Here is a 20,083-nt window from a genome sequence, read left to right as displayed (position 1 = left end):
AAGATGTCCTTTTCTAAATGGAACTGGTGTCAAGGGCAAAGATACATATGTTAACAATGTGTTTCACATCTCCTCCCTGGTCCTGTTGAGTGTGAAGAAGACGTCTTTCCACTGTGTTTAATATAGCCACTGATTTTAATCTGATATGATTGATGAGTCTATGCCTAATGTCCGTGTGTAATATCTTGAAAAAAGTTTGCTGAATATAGTTTGCATGCAGCCAACAAACATCCCTAATATTGTAAATTTAGTGAAGGATGCCGCACACTGCACGCCAACAAAGTTGTCAGCTCATGCTGCTCTTTAAGGCTGCAAGATCAGACAACTGAACAACTTTCTGCATCTATCAGGAGGTGAGATTTTTTTTGCCAATTTTGAACACAGTTAGACGCTCTTGAGTGAAAAGTGACTAGAAGAAGCACCAGCATCATGCATTGCCTTTGTTCTGGGTAGGATTTCATTTATCTCCTGTAAAATTAGGAGAAACACGGATATTCAACAATGAACAACACATTTCATGCAATATTTTGCTCTTTCTCTGCAGCCCAAATTAAACGGTAGAGTGGTTTTTTCGCGGAGTCTCGAAGAAATGGTGAAGCCTAAGGAGAAGCCGTCGGCCCATGTTCCATCTGTGTGTGCAGGCGCCAACTCATCTGAAAAATGAACTAATATGACATGACACGATAGTGTAACTATTTAAGACAGTTTCTCAATGTCATTTTTTATCATCAATCAGAACATTTGGACATGACAGGAAGATCAATTAGTCGCCTACTTAGATACCAACTTATGTGTGGTCAATTATACTTAATTACTAATCTGTCAAAATCTGTAACTTCCTTGACGTTTAATGCTCAATGCTATCATCAAAACAATAAATGGTTTAATTACGACACAGAAAGTGGTGTAAAAGTTCTGTCTCGCCACAGTTAGGAAGCTTAAGGCAGTTATGAGAAGACCAAAAACCTCAATTACTTTATCTCTGCCCCCTGAATACCCTGACTAAATGTCAAGATCATAGAGTCCCTCTGGGCTTAAAGGGGATGATATCAAAAGGCTTTTCTGTTGCTTTATGTTCCACTAAATAACACGGGTCTTTCTCATCATTGTCCTTCTTCTTGTGTTCACTTCGGCCTTTAAGTTCGCCGTCTATACTACAGCGATCGCCAGTGACCTCACCCTATTCCCAGAGTTCAAAGCACTAGCCTGTGAGTCTCCATTGTACTGAATCACATGGATGGACTTGTGTTTAATATTGAATTTCAAAGTACTCATAGATGCAGCTTTGTTGCCTCTTGGAGAGAGAGAGAGAGAGAGAGAGAGAGAGAGGGAGAGAGAGAGAGAGTGAAAAATGCTTGTATTCTGTTTATTTTTCCAGCGATGTAATTAAAATGGGGAGATAATTACAAGTCCGTTAAAATTGCCAAACACCTAAGATCACCGTGAAAAATATGCTGTTGGTGTTTTATCTCTTTGTAAAGTGCTACAGTTAGTAGTTGGTTAAATACAATATATACTGTAACACCAAATAAGCATTCAAAGAGCTCCTTTCGACAGTACAATATCATTAAAGACGTATCAAGAAGGAGAGCAAAATATGCAAATCAGAGCACTTACAGCCACCAACATCAAAGCAGTCACAATGAAGCCAGCCACAAATAGAACAAAAGCATTAGTTGCAATAAGACTTGGCCCAGGGGTAAGTTAGGGCACAAATGGTTGTTGTTGATTCTTGTGGCGATAAGCTTGCTTTAGCATCACCACTGCCTATGTACATATACCAGTGGAGTGGATTTAATCGCACTAATTAGAATGCACTCAAGGCAAAATGCAACATCTACTGGAATAATCTGAGAGAAAAGATCTCCACTCCAATTTATTCTCCCCCTCTTGGTTTCCGGGGGTTAAGCAGAGGATCTGTTTTTGGTAAACGAGTGAGCGGCTGGTGTCTGGTGGTTGGGTGCATGTGTCACTTTGGACTGGTTGCCATTTCGAGGACAAGCTGCGGGGAGGCCACTCATAGGGAGATGTTGTGTGTGTGAATATATGAGTGTGTGTGTGTGTGTGTGACAGAAAGAAAAAGAAAAATTTAAGAAAAAAAAAAGGTAGAAAAGACGTAAGAGAAGTGAATTGGAGCTTTAGTAACAGTGACAGCGCGGTTACAGACTAAAACCAAAACCGTACCTGTGGGCGGGATCATGCCGGGGGACATGAGGCCGGGGACCGAGTGGGGCATGATGTGGGGGTTCTCTGGTGATGTCACACTCTGGGTTCTCTTCGGAGGCCGGCCGGGTCTGGAGCTGCAAAAAATGGGGCAGAGAAGGAAGAAGGACGCGGGTGAGAAACTAGGAGGAGACTGGCAGGCGGAGGAGGGGCTGTGTGGGTAGTGGTGGCGGCGGGGGAGTGTTAACATTTGGAGCTCTCCAGAATGCAATTCCATTCCAAAGAGCTAACATGTACTGTAAATAAATTTCTTTTCAAGGACAGTTGCTTTCTGCAGCTCAACATAATAGACTTCCATAACTAATTAGATTACACGGTGAATTCATTTCCTTTATTGAAGATCAACCACTTTTTGATGCATAATTCATAACCCGTACCTCGTTACCTGTTCCTCCGTATTAATATCCCCACACTATTTGAATTGCCTCGTTTGCATATGCTAAAATCCAGTGCGCGGCCCTCGGCCTGGAAATTACATGTTAACTTGTTATAATTATTGCAGTCAGGCCACTATTGATTTATGAGACTTTTAAAAACCAAATATGTGTAGTTCTGGTAATGAATGATATTTTAAGGTTCTTCAGGAAATTAAAAGGCAATGGCTGCCTTAGGAAATGTTCTGCTTGCTTGATTTAATGCGTGCCTTAGCTGGAAGGTGGTGTGACAGAGTGATTCAGACCTGTTGGACGGTTCTGATGGGGGAGTTTTATTACACCAAACGAGGGGCACAGATCCAGCCGTGATAAATGACTGTGCCACCTTACTGTGGAGGAGAAAAGGCCTTCAAAGCAGATACACTCCTGACTTTCCACACATCTTACTCATTCACTTATTAATACAGTTTCGAGTTTCAATCAATACCTACTTTGCTGGCTTATAGTTACAAAGAAAAGCCTACAGGGTGAAGAAAAAACGCAATGAGCATGTAATGGGCAAAGATTCTATAGAGGTATATTCTTTATGAACAAGGAGCTGGATGTCTCAGCTGAAGATGAATTACAGTGACTTGACATAGGTGACATATTGGCTTCATACATTATTTCACATACAATAGTCCATTTCAAGCTTTACCGGGATACCAAGTTCTTTCTAACATGGACTGAGTTAAATCTGGCTTTAAGACACCAAAGAATGTCTCGAAAAAAACAAACAAGAGAAAATTTCACATAAAAAAAAAAAAATCTTAAATATGCATCTTAGTAGCCAATTCTTGCAGTCACAAGAATAATAACAAAGACTAACTGTATTACTTTCTTTGGTAATTTATTAGCTGCAGATAATGTTTATTACTTTTCAATCTTTTTCTAATTATTTTTGACCAAAACACACTGTAATGATGTTTTTCTAAGTTGTTCAGAACTACATTTTAGATTCAATAAATGCAACCCAGCTGATGAGCGCTTCTGATGTAACAATAAGGTCTTATTCTGGACTTTATTACAGTACATGAGGCCATTCATGTTACAGTACATTTCACTACATTTCCCAAAGGCAGTATCTACACAGTGATGCAGTGTTTTAGTTCAGATACCACACAGCCTTAGTAGTTGAATTTATTCAGCCATGTCTTGTGAGGTTTATTTACCTCAGTCCTGCTAATAGAGTGCACTCACTCTATCTGTCTGAATGTGCTGACTCTCTCATATACCGGCTCTGGAGGTTTTAGGACTAAAAGCAGACCTTCACCCAACTGTGTCCCTTTAGAAGCGAAATACACAAGTGATAGAAAGAAGTATCAAGAGGGAGAGCCATTGGCAGAAAGTGAGAGGGCAATGAGAGAAGGAGAGAGAGAGAAGGAGAGAGAGAGAGAGAGAGAGAGAGAGAGAGAGAGAGAGAGAAAGAGAGAGAAAGAGAGAGAGAGGGGGGCAGAAAGAGAAATGAGTGCCCGCTCAACCTAGGAACGTCTGGAAACGTAATTCCTATTTCTATAGAAGCACCTCTTTGATCTTATGAGAGGGAGAGATCGCAGACAGTTTTGCTGTCATCACTTTCACTTGTACTCTGGCTGAATTATTTATGAAAGACCTCAATAGAGGGTATGTGATGGGTAAAAGGCTTTTTACTAACAATACTAAAAGCAAAAAGGCCCTCAAATGGACAAAAAAATGTCACATCAACCTTAGATCATGTCAAAGGATGTGAACTCAGGTACAAAGGCCCAGTTAAGTAAAGGTAATGTTTAGATAGGCTGCAGAAGAATCTGTCTGTGTGTTTAAAGGGATAGCATTTCAGCTACGCTCCGCACACAAATAACACTAGCCAGCCATGAAAGCAATACGCCAACTGAAACGGAGCTTTGAACTGAGGAACCTCCAAGCAACAGGAAAGCCTCTCAGAAATTAATGTTACAGTCTCCTTTCCTTATGGCTGAGTAGGTGTCTGAATGTGCAGAAATGGCACACAGTTGTTACAGAGAGGGGCGTAGTGACTGTTCTGCTCTTTTATTCAATATTTCTAAAGCCTTCATTTAGTTTGGTATAATGTTCCTTAACAATGTGTAATTTAGCGCCTTGAAAAACCACAGCTGAGGCATACAAGCTAACATCCAAACAGGTCTGTTATGGTCAGAGCCATCCAGGCTAATAAGCTGGGTCCAGAGAGGAACTCAACCTGGCCTCAAACAAAAGAGTCAGGCTATTTATCAAGCAGCAGATGCTGATTCCTTAAATAGCCTGGCACAGAAACCGCTCCAAACTAGGCCATTATTGCAGAAAAAGATAGCACAACTGGATTTATGATTGGAATTTTGGTACCTTTGGTACATTACTTATGCCCTGTTGTCTTTTCTAATCTTTGCAGCATTATTTTTATTTTCTCTTTCCTACTTTAAAATGTTTCAGAAAACACGGACCTCTGGCTTTCAAATCACTCTTTTTTTGGACAATATTATTCCTGTGCTGGAGGTCAGTCATGAAAGAATTTTATTTCATGCTTTATTTATATTTACACTAAAGACGTTCGGGGCCCTCATATCTCTGGCTTCAATTAAGGAAACAAAATAGGCCCCACCAGCTTTGGGCTGGGGCCACAAATATGTTACACATCTATTCTCTCTTTTTTGTTTTGCTGCCATGGTGAAAAGAAAATAGTGGTGAACTTTCCCTGAACCAGACTTCCTTTAATGGCCCGGCCGTGTGTTGACCCAGCAGAGTCGGCTGGAACCTGATACTATCCAACACACTACGCTGCGCAGGCAATCAGATTACACGGGGCCCAACAATACACTCCACACGAGTCCAATTTCAGCACTACAATGCAATAAAAGCACAATAATTAAATTCACGTTCTCACCCCGTTTACAGGAAGCCAACACGAGGTGATAGGTATAATAAGAGGTATAATATCACATGAGATATCGGGATGCTTTTTGATCTCATGGCAAAATTCTGACATCTCACTATCAGACTCTTTTCTGACGACGGAAGCAGTGACTGAGATCTTATTACCCAGAACGCTGTTAATGCAGTGATTATGATCTGTTATAAATCAATTGAAACCACAAATGTAATGTTTAGCCCAAGTGAGCGCACTCCCTTAGTGGATTTAGTTACACACACACACACACACACACACACACACAAAAAGAAATCATCTGCTCCTCCCATCTCCAGATATCTTTAGGAATTCAACCTGATTATGTCAATAGTGAGTCTAGTTTACAGAGAAAGAGCATAATATTATTTCCTGGTGGTTATGATTGAGCCATTAACCTTTTATCTCAGTCTTTTGTTTGATGTTTCTAAAAGGTAAGGATGAAGATATTTATTCCATTTCCGCCCAGTCGGCCAAAACAAGCGAGTGAATCATTCGTCTGGGGCTTGTGTAAACAAAAGGCCTCTCCAGGTCTCTGCCAATCAGGCCTTATAAAATATTAACCCAATGTCATTGCCCTTTTAAAATCTCTCACCTAGAATTCCCTAATTGTTCCTTTTCTTTATCTCTCCAGTGCAGAGAGTAAATAAATTAACAAAATAGCTTTTATCGCCCTGAGTAACCTTTTAACTGAAGGATTATCTGGGGTTTATTTTTCATTTCTCTCACAGCGATAGCAGAGCATGCCCCATTGATTGGTTTGCTGGGGTGGTGACCAGCCATGAAAACAAGGTCTTATTGATAAAACAAAGCAGCTCCTTACCTTTTAAGTGCCAGGTCAGGCAGAAATTCACAGGCCTTGGACCATTGGGGGCCTGAATATGCTGAGTTTATAGTTTTTCTCTTTTTTTATTATTATTATTTATTTGGTTTTAATCAAACGGTTTAAAAATATGCGCACGACTCCCCCGAGAGGTTAACTATGTTTGTTGAAAGACAGGGGATAACATGTCTGTGGTGTATTACTGCCAATTTAAAAACCCCACAGGTAAGATAACGGCGCTGGCTGAAAGGAGAAGAGGAAATTGTTTAACTATAATTCTAGAAATTAGTTATTTTAGAAACTATTAGTTTTCTTTGCTTTCGAGAAAATGCTGCCTCGTGGCAATAAAAAAGGGAAAAGACTGACATGCGATTATTAAAAATAAACTACAGTGTGAAAATGAACAAATACTGCTTTCCCACCGTGGATTTGTGATGATAACATATATGTCTAATTAATTATCAGCTGATGAGAATGTGATCTGAGCTCTCTGGCTCCCAACTTAATCAGCTGCCTTAAGATCTTCTATGAAGGATAGAAGAGTAATGTTAGCAAACACAGACGCACAGATAACATCGCTGGCTGTGCAAACTAAAAGATAAGGAACCAATAACTATTTTATTAATTATCTACATATTCAAAGAGGACTTTTAAAACAACTTTTTTACTGAGAACCATAATTATTTTGCTAACTTATCATTAAAAGCCACTTTTTGGGCAAAATTTACCAACTATTTCCTGGACTGGCTGCTTTTTAAAAAATATTTTCTATCATTTAAACTGAATATCTAAACATCTAAAAAATTTCATCTTGGGCTTCAGGGTTATTAAAATAAATTAAATAACAATTTTTACATCCTTAATATTTTATGAAACAAACAATTAATCAGTTAATAGAGAAAATAACTGTCAAATTGATTGAAAAAGACAATAATCCTCCGCAGCCATACATGATCGAGTTCATAACAATTTGACAAAACAAAACTGGTGAAAATGACAGGAATATATGTTGCCTTCAACAAAAAGGCAAAAAAAAAAAAAAAAAAGATGATTTATATTTCCTGCTGACCTTGGCAGTCTATTCGCTGTGATGATCATAATCTCAGAGTCACAGTGTGATACATGGGAATGTATTCACTCATCCATCTTTTTCATGCATCCATCTATCCTTACCCTCATCTTGTATCTGTATTTGCATTGAACCTATTCTTGGATTATCTCAATCAGCTTCCCCTTGCACCTGTCAAACACCGCCTCGCACAGGTAGCCACATCGCACTTATCTGATCTAGATAGCCGGATTACAGCGAGTTTGTGAGTGCGAGGAGAGGGGAAAAAAAACACACACTTTTATTTATTAGGGTTAGGAACAGCTGCATCCGCCAGCAAACTGTGAACCTTTGTTACGGAACAATATATCACAGATCAAATGGTGTGAAATCAAAGGCGGGAGAGAGTTAGCATCAATCCCACTAAAACCCCTTTTAAAGTGCTGTCTGTGCTCTGATCCCTGTGTGGACTAATGTGCAGGGTTGAGATCAGTAGTAGTTGGGAGAGTGGGTGCCTTCCTGGTGCCTTTGTCTGGGCTCAGGCCTGATTAGAACCACGCTGGGTCAGACCATCTGATGGTACAGAGGAACTTGGAGCCAGTCACGCTCCTTAGACTGTCCTCAAGCCTGTGTCATGAAACCACAGCCAGGCTTTAGGAGGAACGCACTGTTACAGTAGCTACAAAGAGCTTAGCCTTGTAATCACATTCTATTAGAGCCGTTTGAAGCCTCTCAGCTGTGAAATAGAATCTAAAAAAGATCTAAAACATGATAAATTGCTGATTATTCCCATGCATCATTAATGTTAAAAGCTGATTTCATAATTGTATGTCCCATAACTACAGAGTCTAAGATTGTTTAGTATCACATCAACAGACTCTGATAATGAGTAAGCAGACTTCCTACATCACGAGAACTGATGAGGAAAGCCTAATTGGTTGACTTTTCCATGCCTAATGGATGATTCTCTTAATTAAAAAGATACTGTACCAAATGTTAGAAATCAGATAGTGCTTAAAGTAAATGCAGTTAATCAAATGTATGAGAATGAGCAGTTCCAGGAAAGCCTAAATGAGATTGGTAGATATGATTTTGCTCCAATATTTATTAATTGCAAGTGCCTTTGGTTAGCAAAACAGAACAGGTCTTATCTTCAAACTGCGAGGAAATTTCATCTAACCACTCTCACTGATCTCTCTTTTTCATGAACTGCGATGCATATGAAACAAGTCTTCAAAACAAGGCTTTAAAAACTTACCCAGTCAGGGTGCCTTTGAGGATATTTAATTAAAATCTAATCCTGCATTCATTAAGGCTCACATAAATTAAGCTGTCATTCATAAGATTTATGGATTCTCATTTGCATATTGCATACAATTCATCAATTACTCAAGTATGAAAGGAGCGCATTTCCCTTGGAGCTGCCTGCTAGCCTGCCAACATTTGAAATGAGAGAAAGAGCACGACTGTCAGGCATTCACTGCAAACTTTTCCCCACAATGTCTGTGCACTGATTAATCTCATTTTCTAGGCATCCCTTACAAGATTGTACACAGTCCAGCTGCACTTTTCAATTATTTCTCCTGTCCTCTCAACTAACTTTGAAAGCAGGACGGGCTAAATGTGGACTGGGGGCTACTTTAGTCTTTATGTATATAACATGTCTTTTTTGCCAGGGTAATCATAAATTAGAGAGAGGGGTTTTAGAGATCCTAATGGAAAGGAAATGTAGTAATTTTATTGCAAATCCCATCAGGCAAATATTCTGCATGCTATAATAGCATATTTCCTGTCACATTTAGAGAGGAATACATCCAGCAGGCATTCTGACAGAGGGAGAAAGCACAAGAAAAAGATGGAGGGGGAGGGCGGATGGATGAGAGAGAGAGTGGCAGAGAGAAAACAAAAGAGAGGGGGAGAATCTTAGTGCTAAACACATAAAAACTCCCCTTTTGGACATGAGGCTATGGGAAACACAGTATGGAGTAAGTGCTTAAACCAAGCGGAGCGTGAACGCATCTAAGATAAAAGGTCAGGCAAAAACAAACAGACCACTCGCGAGGACGAATGGAATTAATTGACTCATTAATATGCATGGATAATAAAGCTCAAAATCCTAAAACAAAAATCATTGTCAACCATTCCCTTTTAATGGCTCTTATTTTCAGCTTGAGAAGAGCTAGTCTACAGGGTGTATCAATCTTAGGAGGGGTGGAGTTCCTCCACCAAACAGGCTTGGGGTAACCTCGGTGTTGTATGCTCATGTCCTCCCCAGCAGACAAAGGCAGAGTTGTTCTGGTGGAGGGATTAATTGAGAATTAATCCCAGTTTCTGGCAGTGGAACAGACCGGCAGTTAGAAGTGAAAGTCATCCTGAAGGGTAGTTAATTGGTTCCCCATAGCAAAAGCTTTGGAGAACAGAAATCAAGCTGCATTTTCATTAATCCTCCCCATTGTTTTGTGAAATTGTTGTGGAGAGTGACTTCAGATAGAGTCAATAGTTAAGGCTTTTAATTTGCTTTTAATTCTGCCAGTGGGGTGACAATTAACAAACCCCAAAGAACAATAGCTGTGAAAATTATGCGTTCGATTGACTCTAAATGACTCTGAAATCAAAAACCGATAAGCAATTAATATACTGTACTCTACAAATGGTAAGTACCTCCAACATGCTTGGTGCGCTCCATCTCACTCTGTCTCTCCCTCCATCTCCCTCTCTCCATATATATATATATATATATCACTCTCTCACTACTAAAGCTTTTGAACTTTGGGAATAGCACCACCAGATTGTCGGATGTGATTAATTTCAGGTCTAAATGGACACAACAGACAGAAAGGGTGATGTAATCATAACATGAGGAGACACAGTGACTAACAGCAGAGATGGAGGAGGAAGAGAGTGCAGAGAAAAAAGAGGGGGAGAGAGAGAGAGAGAGAGAGAGAGAGAGAGAGAGAGAGAGAGAGAGAGAGAGAGAGCAAGAAAAAAACAGACAGCAACAGCTCACAAACACACTCTGAGTTCAAGCTAAACAGGAAGACCGTGGTGATTAGCATTAATTGCACTGAGGATTGGAATCCTGTGTGAAACATTAAACAAAAATTATCTACTGTTTATTCGTTTTTTTCCCTGATTTTCTTTTTTTTTCTTTTTTTTCAATAATTAATGAAAAGTAAATACTTGGAGGAGTCCAAAAATGATCTAGGGAGGAAAAGAAATGTTTACATAATCAGGAAAAATGTTCCTGTCCTCTTTTTCTCTCTCTGTCTCTGTATACATGGAAAGGTTAGGGGCTTGGGCCTGTTTCTCACTGTTTCCCCCATCAGAAGTAACAGTGTCTGTTCCCCCGAGTGTCGACTGCTGTGAGAGTGTTTGCATATTTAGATACAAGCAGCCCTGTTTATGCAGCCCCACTCTCGGCTGCTCAAGTTCACTCCAACGCAAGCCCTGATCAATTTGGCCAGCTGTGCTTTAAATGCTGTTTACAACAATAACATCGCGGCTAACAGAGCAGAGCCCGGTGTGCAAGCTCGCACACGCACATACATGCACACACACACACACACACACACACACTTCCCAGAGAGAGACCGAGAAAGAGAGAGAGAAACAACTTCAGAGGGAGCCCCCAGCCTCGCAACATTCCCAGACGAGCATTTGTACTGAGTTAAAGACGAATCAAAGCCCGACTCCTCTGCGAGACACGGAAGAATTGGATTCCGTCTGTGTACATCTCTGTGATCCTTCCGGAAGAATCTCTGACTGTGAGCAAAGAGAGGAAATAACAAGAACTCAAACAGGAGTCCCACCCCGAAGTGGGCCAAACTGAAGGTGGCATGTTCCATTTGCAGGCTTTATCCCTGATGAGTGATTGGCATCGAGTGCAAAATAAAACGTCAGGCTCGCTAAAATCCCCGCGCACATGACAATTGCTTTCGACAAGCTGCCGCGCATTTCACAAATAACTCTGTTTGGGTGAGATACTACATTCCGTGAGACTTCAGATTTCTCTTAAAAGCTAAAACTCAATTTAAGCCTGGCAGGAGAGCAAATAGGCCTACTCAGCAGATAGCGGTGAAGCTGCTGGTGTGCTCTCACTTGATGATATAATTCTTAATGTACAGCTTGACTAGACATAAATCTTACCCAAGCATCACCTCACCTGAATTCTTTTCTCTCTTTCTTTCTCTCTCTCTCTCCCATGATGAATTGTTTGCTACATCTCGGAGACTAAAACCCTTCAACCTCTTCAAACCCGGGTTTCTAATAACGCGTAGGTGCTGGGGAGAGGTGACAGCATGATGAATATCACAACAGACAGCTCCAATATGGGACAATTTTACCAGATCGATATCTCACTGCAATATCAGAGAAAAGGAGCTGATATTAGTCTACACAGTGTATTACAGATGGGGTACATTTCTTCTCTCTGCACTCCCAGTGAACCTAGGCTATATTTCATCCATGTCGGCAATGGTTTACACACTCACAAATGCTCTGGAAACTAATCATAGCATGGTAGCCACGCCAGATGCATCTGCTTAAAATTATCCATATGTGTGACGCACCCATAAGCCCTTGTTCAACACGGCGATGGACTTGCAAATAAACTGTGAATCACATTAGAGGATGTTACAGACCATTATTTCTAGTGAGAACAAATGTTTTGTCACATTCTAATAGAGAGATCACAGGCATCATGTGGGAGATGCAGCTTTTGGAGGAAAGCTGAAGCAAAAAAGGGTTTCTCACATTCAAAACAAAAAAAAAAAGACACGGGAGCCACACAATCAGGCTACAAACGGTAGAAGTTTCTTTGACTAACAGGCAGCAGATGTCACTAACTATTCTTTACACCGGTGATCATTTTAAAGCAGGTACAAAATCACAGTGAGTGAAAATTTTCGCACAAATTTTGCTTGACTAAAACTGCGAGACTAATTAGGTCCACAATCACAAAAGCATGGCCACAACCAAAAAAAAAAAAAAAAGTGAGAATAAAAAAAAATGTGTTCTTGTCTCGCAACTCATTTTAAAATACTTCCATAGTGTTGTGTTAGTTGGATCTTTTTGAAATGTTCAAATGAATCAAATCTGTTCAAATAAACACAGTTTTCCTAATCAAATGGTACTTTGCGTGCATGTGTGTGATTAGAGGTCTGAATTTAATTTGCACTAAGAGTAAATTATGGTTCAGGGGATTCATCACAGTACAAACATTTGTTGAGCCCTAGATGAATAAGTCAATCACAAATGCTCTCTGACAAATTAACTGACACTATTCTCTCTGTCAAGCTCCGTGCTAAACACCGTGGTCAAGTAACGTGTGCCTGAAGAAATAGAATGAGACACCTTTTACTTCCAAGGGAGACGGATGCATATAGGGAGAGAGACAGAGAGAGAGACGGATTGAAAAGGAGACTGAAGGAGGGAGTGCAGACGTTGCTAACGCTTAATATCTTCTCTCTCCAGGGGGCCGGGGCTGAGGGCCCCACTGCTGTCAGCTGCAATAGGACCAGTCTTTTTGTGAGTGCCCAAGGTTCGTTAAGGGCTATTAATGGAACACAGTATCCCTTGTGCAGAGAACTTGTCAGTGTTTCATTAGAGTCTGATAAACATATAATGCATAAGTGTCAAACACAGTGTGTGTGCAGTGTGACGTGGTGGCGGGAGGGGAAAGGGATTTTGGGATTGCAGTGCAACAGTCATTCCCATGCTCTGCACTGACAACATTTAAGATTTCATAAAGAGGGAGGAGCACAGTGCACACATCAGGACCTGTTGAGCACACTGCTGGCATTACAAAAAAGGAAGTCTATAACTGGGGTGTAGCTTGGCAAACATTGAAATGTATTACAGTCTTCAATGGTGATCTGAGTAAAGAAAAGCATTTTTCAGTCGATTTCTCGCCAAGATAAGACAAGCTGGCGTATCTCTGTTGTTCTCCTCTAGCAGCTTAGGCCCAAAAGTACAAGAAAAAGAAATACATCATATTCAATTAAAGTTCTTTTTTCACCACTACTGAACAAATCAGCCCACAGCTGGGACTCCGAGTCTAGTTCACAAAGTCCTTTTGATCATTTTGTGGCAGTAAGAGAGTTTGGAGTCCCATGGAGTATGGGACCAAGCTGATCTTATTATGATAATTGGGATACATCAACTTCAGATAGCACTAATGGAGTGAGATTTCAGTGATCAAGAGCGCATATTCGACTGTAGAAGCAAGTTCACTTTTTTAGAAGGAGGCATTATGCAATGCTCTGGTTGTGTTCCCAGTAGGCAGCTACTGAGACTGCCAGCACAACCAGGAGTGTGCTTTTAGCTTTGGTGTTGGAGGCAATGTGACGTTTAGCACCGAGGAGGAGTGTTACTCTGGTGAAGTTAAATCTATTTCCCCATGAGTGAGTAATTGGTTACCATGACCATTAATCAGTTAATCTTCTCTTTTTACCCCCTCTCTTCAACAGAGAAATATCAGAGGTTCAATAATTAAAAACGTGTCAGGTGAAAGTCCAACGCGCTTCCTCACACTGTATGTTCTCACATTCCCTGCTTTGTTCATCTTATTAACCTCCTCTCCGCTCGCCGCGCCTTTAAATGAAATCTTTAGCCCCTTACATGTGAAATTAAAACTGCCCTCCCTTGAGCGCTTTTAATTATTCTTCTTCAGGAGAAACTTCCACTTCCACTTTTGTCAAGGCGGCCTTCTTTCTTCCCAGTCGCCCTTTTCCTCACTCCCACTCACTGCCCAGGTCTGTCATGCTTCACTCCTCCCTCCAGCCCGTTGCTCCCCCCTTTTTTCTTTTTTCTTTTTCACTTCTTCTGCGGGTCTGTTTAATTCTCACCTTGCTCTGCCCTTGTCATCAAGCCGTTGAAGCACAAAGCCAGGAGCAAGGGAGTGTTTACTCATTTCCCCACTACATTACCTCTCCTATTAATCACTGCATGGAAACTTCTGGACACTGAAGCATCTCTACAGTCGCTGCCCCAGCTGCCCCTATGCTAACAGGGCAAACTTTACATAAATGGCATTCTGGAAATGATGTTGTATTGTTTAAAAGTATACGAACACAGAATACACTATGAAGTCAGGGAAAACTTATTACTTCGAGAAAAGTCCCTCAAGCCAAGCCTGTCATTATTTTTGAAGGGTTCAATAAGTCAAATATGGGAAAATCAATTTTTTTTTTAAATGCCTCAAATTATGCCTTTGTGGATACGAAACATAATGACGGCTCTTGAAAAACACAAGTTGAAGTAAACATTAGTTGGTTGACATTGAAATGCAAGATACATTATGTGCACACAGGACGGGCAGAGGTTAGTGTCTCTAATTAATCAAATTTAATTGCATGTAAATTGTATTTTAAATGCAGATGAGGAAAAAACAAAAAGCAGTTTTTTTTTTGAGGAGGAGAACACACCCTCTTGTTACTCTTCACTTATTTTATTTGTGAGACCGGAGAGATGAAAAATTAACAGGTTGTAAAAGTAAGTCATGTCTAATTTCAAGGTTTATATAGATGAATAGTTGATTTTGTTTTTCCTCTGAGGGCTTTGAAAGACAAAGATGAGAATTTAATATAAAAAAAGAAGAAAAAAAAAAACACGAGCCAGCGAGCGAGTCAGTTAGAGTCCTACGTGTCCACGCTGTCCTGTGAACGAGGCGAAGCTGCTGCAAAGGATTCTTATGAAATTCAATTAACACACCAGCAGCTTTCCTTTTCTCTCCTGCCCTAATTCCCACATTCCCGCTGAAATGACTGCATTCCCGGCGATTATGCTAACCGCTCGGAGTGCACCATAAATTCACAGGTCTGGGAAAGGCTGTAACAAGAGCTCCTTAAATATGGGAAGGAGACGTTTGAGAAGATGGATCGCCGTGGGCTAGCGGTCGACCGGCAGTGGGCAGGGGGAACTTGTTTGTGAAACACATGCTACTAGCTGCTATACTGCTTCTAATGAGGCTATGGACATAAGCAACATTATCATTAATGATTGAACCCCTCCTTTTCCGGCCTTTTCTCCATGTGTTGTGTTTTTTTTTTCTCGCCCCCCCCCCTCCTTTTGCTGCCACAGCCCCCTGTCCTTTTGCAATTACTGTTTTACTGGATAGCCCAAGGCGGCAGGCTGCATGTGTGTCTGCAATATATGGGAAAGAAAAAGAACCCAAAATATTTGAAATGCAAATAAATGAGTAATGTAAATAGTTTTGAGAGAGTTTACCCAGTGAACAATGGCCCCTTATGAGACACAAGTGCGACAGAGGGAGAGAGAACAGGACTGCTGGTGTGGGGATCGGAGCGGTGGGGGTTGGAGGGATGATCCAACACAATGTGGCCCTTCTCCTAAAGCAACTTGTTATCAGGCGCTACGCAGAGCCCCCCATTCAATCTGCATTTAAATACATTTCAGTCCACTCACTCATTTGCATTCATTTCTCCCATTATATTTGAAAATGGCCAAATGTCTAGCCAGCACAATGTGGGAGCCTATCACCGGCCAGGGGAAGCCCACACCTGATGCCAATTTAGCCTGCTTGGATCTATTCATTGCCATGGCCTGATCTGACAACTCCAGCTCTTCCCCTTCCAGGAGACTTTTCAATTGGATCTGCTTGTGGTGACAAAATTGTTTTGCTCATTGAGTTTTTTTTTTTTCTTCTTCTTCTTTTTTTTTCTTTTTCTGTTTCGCCCCCCTTTTCCATCTTGCTCTGCCTCTCTCATCGTCACTCCCTCTGTCTGTGCGTCTGGGTGTCTGTTTGGGAGCCATGGGAAAAGGAGAGGCAAATGATTCTCAGTGGCTTCTGATTTCCACTATTTGTTCAGCATTAGGCCCACTTATCTCTGAAAGAAAAAGCAACATGTGGAGAGAAAGTGACAGGCAGAAATTCAGCCTCACTAACAGGCCTATTGTGTGCTGAAGATCTGCATTCAAACATGAGGGGCCCTCTAACTCTTTCTCTCTCTCACTGCCTCTCTCGCTCGCTATAAAATGTGCACATACTTGTGCATAGACCTCTGTCACAGTCAATTACTGCTGCTAATCTGTACTGCAATGGAGAGTAAATATTTCATTACTTTTTCAAATAAACAGTTGGTCTGAGCCCATGAAGTGTCATCTATCCTGTGAAAGGAGCTGTGACGTTCACATTCAATTACACCATAAAACCGCCAAGCTTCTGAAGTAGAGTTTTTGTGCTGAGAGCACACTACTAAAATCATTAGACTTTGGTAGCAACATCTTGAGATGAAAAGCTGAGTTGAGAGCCCACCATTTACACTACCGCACCTTTTCTTTGGCCCAAAAACATTCTGTAAGCGCTGCCCCCTGCCTCCCCTTCCCCTTTTCTCCATAATGCCCTCTCTCTTTTCCCCCCTTGCCTTACAGAAAAGTTAATCAGAGTTGGTGTCTCCGCAGCTCAGCAGAGACACACAACACTGTTTTCCCTGCAACATACTAACTAAGTGGTGTTGTGTGAGATTAGCAGATGAAATAATGCAAGGAGCGGGGAGGGCAGGGCGGGGAGGGGGACTGGCGGGGGGTTGACAGAGAGATCCCAGAGTCTACTGCTCATTAATCACTGCAGCGTCTTTGACCTTTCATTTGCCAAGGGCGCAAAGAGAGGAGGAGGAGGGTGGCCGCCGCTGCTAACGCTGCCCAGGAAAGAGGGAGAAGACGAGAAGAGCGAGGGGAGAAAAGGCTGGAGAAGAAACACAAAAAATGCGACCAAGGGAACTGTGCGGCGGTACAGAGATATGTTCAAGTCCGGAGAAGACGCCACAACACATTCTTAATGAAGAGTGAAATTAATCAGCTTCACGGACTGTTAGATGAATCAGGCATTTCCCAGCCCCTAGGTGGTATCAGCTGCTCTGCTCTGCTCGCCAGGCCTGATAAAGACCGATAGGCCCCTTTCCCATTTACACATGTTATTAAAAGAATTACAAAGATGTCTCCTCGGCTCCCTCCCTTCACACCAGTCTGGGCTTTGGGAACCGGGTGCTGGAAGTGGCAGGGGGGTGTGACATTAAGCGTCAGGCATATTTTTAGCGTCTGGATGCTCAGCTCTTAGTTACCAGGTGGGATGGCATAACTGAAGGCAGCCAGGCAGTGGTGGTGCTTGGGGTGGTGAGAAAAGCTTGACACACCACGGCTATTGAAGAGAAGTGAGTGTCTATCTGAGCATTTCTGTGTGAAAAGAGAGAGAGAGAAGTTGTACAGCTGTAAAAGCTGGATTGTGACCCTGCTTTAGAGACTTGTGTTGAATGATAAGTAGAGTGATGCCTGCTATACATTGTCACAGCTCTATTGTCTATTGTAACTTGGAAACTCACTCCTGTAATTAGATAATGAAGTCGCGATGTTGCACAACGAGAGCGTTATCTGGTCAAAATAATTAAGCTGCAAATAAGCACGAGAGAAAATAAATGATAATGCAGGCTAATCAAGTGAAAATAATGCCACTTACGGAATCAATACAGGGGAAATGAGTGATACAAGTGTAGTATAGTTTAGCATCAAATACGGTGGGCAGTTATTAATATACATTTAAGCTTATTTTTAACCCTAATTGATGTTCAAGGTTAATCTAATCAGACCAATTGTACCTCTGAAGAGCCTGCTCCAATTTAATTGGCTATTTTTATTGCCTCAGCGAGATTTTAATTGAAACCAAAGGGGATCTAACAACAACTGTGACATGTTGATGTCTGGGGGATAGTTATAAATATGTGACAAAATATGTGCATTATTAATGTGATTTCTTAATGCATTATTGTAATGTGTCCCCAGAAACACAGATATTACTTTACGCAACAAGGGGTGAGGAGGGGTGGAGGGGAACTCAATTCATCCTGAATATGTCAACAAAATAATAAAAGAGACATTTTCCTGTGACTCCAGGCAAATCTAGAGATTTAAATCAAAGAAAAATTTGAATCTGTCAACAAAAAAAAGGGGGAAAAAAAGCTAGTGGTTATGCACATTGACCACTGTGGAGGCACACATCTACTTTATAATGTACATCTTAAAGACTGCTGAGAAAACTGGTCTTCATAGAGTTTATACAGTCGGAGTGGTGATTAAGTCAGCAAATTTAGAGATTTTCTGTGTGCAACAGATTATGCGATTCAAGAATAGTGTTACTTCCGACACTGGAAAAGCGATGAGACCATAAAAAAGTGTCATTGATCCAAAAGAAGAGATTACATTGTGTCTGACACAGGCGTGAACATTAGCATGAGACTCCTGGATCAAATTCTGCACGGCAGCAGTAGCCATTGATGATATCGATCAGAATCATGGCTACTACGATTATACATGAGCCATCAGTTGGCACTTTAAAAAATGTGCTTCCTCTCTTCATAGACATCTGTAGAAATTTTCTCTATATCTGTATGAATGGATCTCCTTCTTTTTTTTCCCCCCACTTGGCAGAACTGTGAATTTAGAGGTAAAAGGCTTATTAATTGCATGCCTGCTTCCTGCTGACAGATCCAGTGAGAATTCAGAGGCACACAGGATTCAGTGCCGTTGGAGTGTTATTTGTCCTCTATGGGATGACAGTTACTCTTTACCAGTGCTTTAAATATCAGACCTATTTCCAGACCTGAAATGACAGAGGTTAAGATAAGGAAAGATACAAGGGGAGGGAAACAGACAGACTAAGAGAGGGAGTGAGAGTAGAAAAGAAAAACTTAGCATTGCTCTGTCATCTGCGAATAAAAGAGAGTCTAAGGGGGCCCGTAGTCCCACAGAAAGAGTGGAAAACACCACCTACTCAAGCCTGACATCTGTATAAAAACAAAAATAATCTGCTGTCAGCAGAATGTTCAATGACTCCTATCACCCGGGCGCTGATAAAGACTCTGGCTGCTGTAAGGATTGGGCTGTTATGCGAGGGGCTCAGTGGATCGGAATGCATGCTAATTGCCATCAGAAATATGTGGTGAGCCTTACAATTTCTGGCATTGCTCCGCACCTTGGCGAAGGATACGCCAGAAGGGCTCTAGCAAAACAAAGATTAATGAACAGTGTTGAATCGCTGTAATGCCATGTCAACAGTACCATACATTTCATTACAGAGGTCACCAGTGCCTCTGTGCTAATGCCATGCGAAAAATTTACACTGCACAAGTCCTGGTCGTTCCAGCAAGCTGAAAACACGAGATAAATATTTTACTTGTTGGATTTTATTATTCCATTGATGTTATTACAAAGAGTCCTTTAGAGTGGCCAAATGCACATTTACTGAGCCAAAGGTACTAAAAACTAAAAAAAAAAAAAAGGTGGCATTGAAAAGGGAAAAGTTCACAGCAACATCACAGTGACAGCAGAAAAATATATTCAACATGTCAGTATAATTCAGGATGTCAGTAAAACCTGATGCTCTAAACAGGAGCAAACCTCCCCTTTTAAATAATTGATATTTTCTGATTAAATGTGGCAGTTTGGAGATAATGAATTCTTTATAGTGTGCCTTGAGCAACTCAACAGCTTTGCCCTGCATGACAGCTTTATGGGGCGTCTTTTTGCCCAAATTTTGAAAGTTTAACCTATGTAGATCAATGTGCTTCCTTAAAAGAGTTTAATAAATTAAAGTGCAGAGGGCTTTTTTTCCTCAGCGAGCAGAAAAAGCTGATGAGACAGGTTTAGTTTAATCTCAGGCAATAGAA

General features: G+C 41.1%; 1 protein-coding gene across 3 annotated transcripts in view; it reads right to left on the bottom strand.

The window, feature by feature from the left end:
- dachd (dachshund d) overlaps positions 1-20,083 on the bottom strand; it is a 91,768-nt gene that overhangs the window by 42,152 nt on the left and 29,533 nt on the right. For all 3 annotated transcript variants that reach the window (XM_008282088.1, XM_008282095.1, XM_008282102.1), the window contains exon 2: positions 2,185-2,300. In XM_008282088.1, the coding sequence (XP_008280310.1) occupies positions 2,185-2,300 (116 nt within the window). The remainder of the gene's footprint in view (positions 1-2,184; positions 2,301-20,083) is intronic.

The sequence above is a fragment of the Stegastes partitus genome, unplaced genomic scaffold (genome assembly GCF_000690725.1).
Source record: "Stegastes partitus isolate 25-593 unplaced genomic scaffold, Stegastes_partitus-1.0.2 Scaffold7, whole genome shotgun sequence".
Taxonomy (NCBI): Eukaryota; Metazoa; Chordata; class Actinopteri; family Pomacentridae; genus Stegastes; species Stegastes partitus.
Note: the sequence above shows the minus strand (reverse complement) of the source record. Positions and strands in the feature narration are given on the sequence as shown.